Source organism: Pteropus vampyrus, unplaced genomic scaffold (genome assembly GCF_000151845.1).
Source record: "Pteropus vampyrus isolate Shadow unplaced genomic scaffold, Pvam_2.0 Scaffold129, whole genome shotgun sequence".
Lineage (NCBI taxonomy): Eukaryota > Metazoa > Chordata > Mammalia > Chiroptera > Pteropodidae > Pteropus > Pteropus vampyrus.
The window spans coordinates 2,046,209-2,050,392 of NW_011888910.1; the positions used below are offsets into that span (position 1 = coordinate 2,046,209).

The 4,184-nt window shown below is 35.4% G+C and overlaps 1 protein-coding gene across 1 annotated transcript in view; it reads left to right on the top strand.

Moving 5' to 3' along the window:
• F13A1 (coagulation factor XIII A chain) overlaps nt 1-4,184 on the top strand; it is a 169,569-nt gene that overhangs the window by 22,909 nt on the left and 142,476 nt on the right. The window contains exon 3 of the mRNA XM_011367075.1: nt 2,311-2,499. Within this exon, the coding sequence (XP_011365377.1) occupies nt 2,311-2,499 (189 nt within the window). The remainder of the gene's footprint in view (nt 1-2,310; nt 2,500-4,184) is intronic.

Consider the following 4,184-nt stretch of genomic DNA (forward strand, 5'->3'; position numbering starts at 1 on the left):
AAAAAAAAAAAAGCATTTGCCAGAGCTTTTGTCCCTAGAGAAGCTTCAACAGATTCCTGCTCTTGCAGCACTCACCCTAAAATCAGTCAGTGTATCTCCTTCAGTATCACCCAGGAGCTCTTCAAACTGCTGACACAATGCTGGAACTCCAAGAGAGTAAGTTTTTGCTCAAGTCCTTTAAGAGCAGAATTGGTTTCCTAAAGCCCTCAGCTCTTCTGGACATAAGCCCCACTGGTTTTCATAGCCAGATGTTATGTGAACTCCTCTTCCTGGTGAAGTTTCTCCTGGGCTGGGGAGCTCAATGTGGGTTTCAGATCTATCACTACACGAGGGAGACCTCCAAGGTTTTGAAATCCCTTGTGATGCCACAGAAGGGGTGTGGGTCCTGACTAGACCCTCCTACCATTCTCAATGTGGCTTTTTCTCTATATCCTTAGTTGTAGAAAATCTATTCTGCTAGTCTTCTGGTCATTCTCAAAGAAAGTTGGTCTATTTGTAGTTGTAGTTTTGGTGTACCTGTCAGAGTAGGTAAGTTAAGGATTTTCCTACTCCACCATCTTGACCCCTTCTTATTCAGCTCTTCCTGAAGCTGGTTTAACGCTAGGGATTGTGACCTTAATAAGGCTAGAGAACTTAAGGGAAAGGCAGCTTATAAGAGAGTGGTCTAGAGAATTAAACACTTTTAGTCCACAGCATAATGGAAGGGAAGTGCCCTTCAGGGGACCATGTACTATGGCAAGGTTCTGAGATGAAGTAAAAATAAAACTGCATCTTTCACTTTCTGTTTGCTGCAGTGTTACAGTCAGAATAGCCCATTGAGCACTACACCATGTAAAATATAAATTGGTTCCATCAAAGTTCATATTCAATGATCCATAAGTAAGCCTATGACCCACTATGTGCTGGACACATTGCATCATTATGTCACTGAATCTTCACAAAAATTATTAAGGTATTAGTATTCACATTTTAAAGTTGAGGAAATTCGGCTTCTGAGAGGAATGTCTCTTACCTAAGTAATTATGAGACCTGAGATTTAAACTTAAGATTACCTGAACTTTGAATGAATTAAGAGTGTTTCAGGGACTCCTACAGTTTAGAACTGGAGAGTATCTTAATAAGCCCAACTTCTTGGTTTTCCCAATGAGAAGAAAAATGAGGCTGGAGAGAACCAGGCATCCTACACAGGATTCCTGTGCGAAAGCAGAGGAAGTCACTGGAGTATTGCAAAATGATGGACCAGCACCAGCTCAGTAGTTGTTCATTCCGTGCACACTGTGTTCATAGTTTTAAGGCAAACCATACAGCTTGTATGGTCAGGTAAATGGAGGGAAGGCAAGAGGCCAGTGCATCCCCCACCCAGGCTTTTCTCCCCAGTGCCCCATGAGCACTGCATATGCACACACAAAAATCTGTCGCTAGACTTGATATTCTAAATTACAATGTAGTTAGGTAGTTAAAGTTACCTTCACATCAAGTGATCATTTTCAGAAGGAATAGGGAAAAAGCAGAAGGAGATCTAACATCTATCCAGTGCTATCACAGATAAATGTATTACTGACATTTATATTCCCACTTACAAAAATGAGAGGGAAAATATTTAGATTTTGGCTTCGGACTAGGATTTGACTTGTAGTTAGGGAAATGTGAGGTTTGTTTCTGCACGTGTAAAGTGAGAACAATCATATCTATCTCGTAGAAGTATTAGTATCCATTCTCCACACCTGTTCCCTCTCTTGCCTGCCTTTGCGGTACAAGATCTACTTTTAGAATTACAAAAGAAGAGGTATTTGACCCTTCTTGAAGTAAGAAGAGAATTTTGGATTAATGGTCATCTCTGTCCTTAGAACATCCTTTGAGGCTGCCTGATTTCATTCCTCCCCTTTAAAGGTTAGATATTTAAAGTTGCTCTTCCATGCTTATCCCTAGTTAGTGAAGCAGTGAGGCGGTGGTCACCAGGAAAATACCTGACATAAGGAAAAGTAGCATGAGACTGGGAATGTGAACACTTGAACTTCAGTCCTAGTTTCTCTGTATCGAGATCTATACAATACACATTATCAACATTGCTCTATCTATCTCAAAGTGAGTGCCATGTGGTGCGAAATGAGATCAGAAAGGAAAAAGTTTGTTACATACCCTCTTTGAAAGCAAGAATGTCACAAGAGACTAACTCTCAAACCTACTAGCCCTGTGTATAGAGTTTTATCCAACAGACCTTCCTTCTTCAGAAAAAAAATCTTGTTTCTTGAGTTTGTGTTTAAACCAAAGTTACTAAATAGTTGCCTCAATTCTTTTCTTTATGCATAGACTACCTTAATGTCACGGGTGTTCACCTGTTCAAGGAGAGATGGGATACCAACAAAATAGATCATCACACTGACAAGTATGATAGCAACAAACTTATTGTACGTAGAGGACAGTCTTTCTACATCCAGATCGACTTCAATCGTCCATACGAACCCAGAAGAGATCTCTTCAGGGTGGAATATGTCATTGGTAAGTGCTGTGTGCAAGCTCTAGTCATGAATGTCCATCCATGTTATCATGTAATGATAGTCATGATACTATGGGTCACATAATAGAGGCTGGATAGAGATTCAGTTGCATTATTTCCTAGAATTGTACTTTAACAGTTGGCTGAAGCTGGGATTATGTTCAGCCTCTGGACCACCTATGCTCTAAGATGGGTCTATATAATGAGAAACATCAATAATTTGGGTCTACCCAAGCAAGATTCTTGTATAAATAGAAGTGAGTACAACTGGCACAAAATGTTAAATTATTTTCTTCAAATGGTTTTGGCATTCTATACTTGTGACTTTTACTTATCACCCTTGCCTTCATTATTTAATTGGTCTCATATGCTGAAAATATTTGCAAATCTTAGTATATAATCTCTATTTTAGCATTTCCCAAAGTTCTACTCTAATATAGTACCATGGGATGGCATATGGAAAATAGATGGTCAAATAAAGTTTGCTAAACCTTTTGTATCCTAATCTCTTGCAAGTTAACAATGTCCATTAGTTTTAATGGTTCTGAGAAGTACCATTTAATTTTGCTTAGTCCAGAGTTTTTCAAATTAATTTGATCATGGAACCTTTTAAGTAATAGCTATTAACATTTGACACATTTTGATAAATATTTCTCTAGGAATTTATAAGAGTAGCAAGTAAACACATGCACAAAGAGCAAGAATGTCTCAAATTGGGAAATCTGTCTAATCCTATACTTAAATAAATTAAAGGAAAAAAATTGGCAATCAAATGTAGTCACTGAAAAGAACATGATTAAATATGGCAGCTGTTTTTAGAAACACTTTGAATCAAACAAAAGTAGAAGAAATCTCCTAAAGATTACCCCAAACTAACAACTTTCTGTATCCTAAGTGGCAAAAAGTTAGTAATTTTAATTATAATAAAAAATTAGAGGCACCTACTATCACCATTTTTTAAAATTATTGCTTTAAAGGTTTTAGCAAATGAACGATATAAGAAATATCTACTATAAACAATAGAAAATAAGAGATAAAAACTATACTTTATTAATGCTATAATAGTATATATAGAAAACCCACCAAATTAAAGAAAATAAGCACAGTATTAATAAAACTTTGAAATTGGCTAGATAGAAGTCAACAGCTTTTCTCTTCTTTACCACTAAAAGCCTAGAAATAAAAATAAGAAAAAATATTCCACATGTAAAAGTAGCTAAAACTATAAAATATAGGGAGAAATTTTATAGAACAAGACACACAACTTATGTAAAACAGCTATATAATCTTAATAAAAGGCAAAAGAAACCAATGAAAACATGTTCTTGGATATAAAGTCTCAATACATTTTTAAAAATGGTCTCCCAAAATTAATATGCAAATTTAATTTATTTCCAATTAGAATCTCAATGAAAGTTTTTTGACTAGGTGAAATAATATAGTTAATTTGAAAGAATAATTGCCTAATGATAACCAAGAAAATTACACAAAGAAATTATAAGTAATAGAGCATTTTCTATCAGAAGCAGCTATACAAATATACAATAAAAATTATTTAGTAGAACAAAAAATCCAGAAATAGATCTCAGGATATAAAATTATTTAATACAGTTGTATATTTAATGGAGTAAGAAAAATATGTGGATTTTTTGTTTTTGTTTTGTGTGTTGTTTTAATAAATTAAATG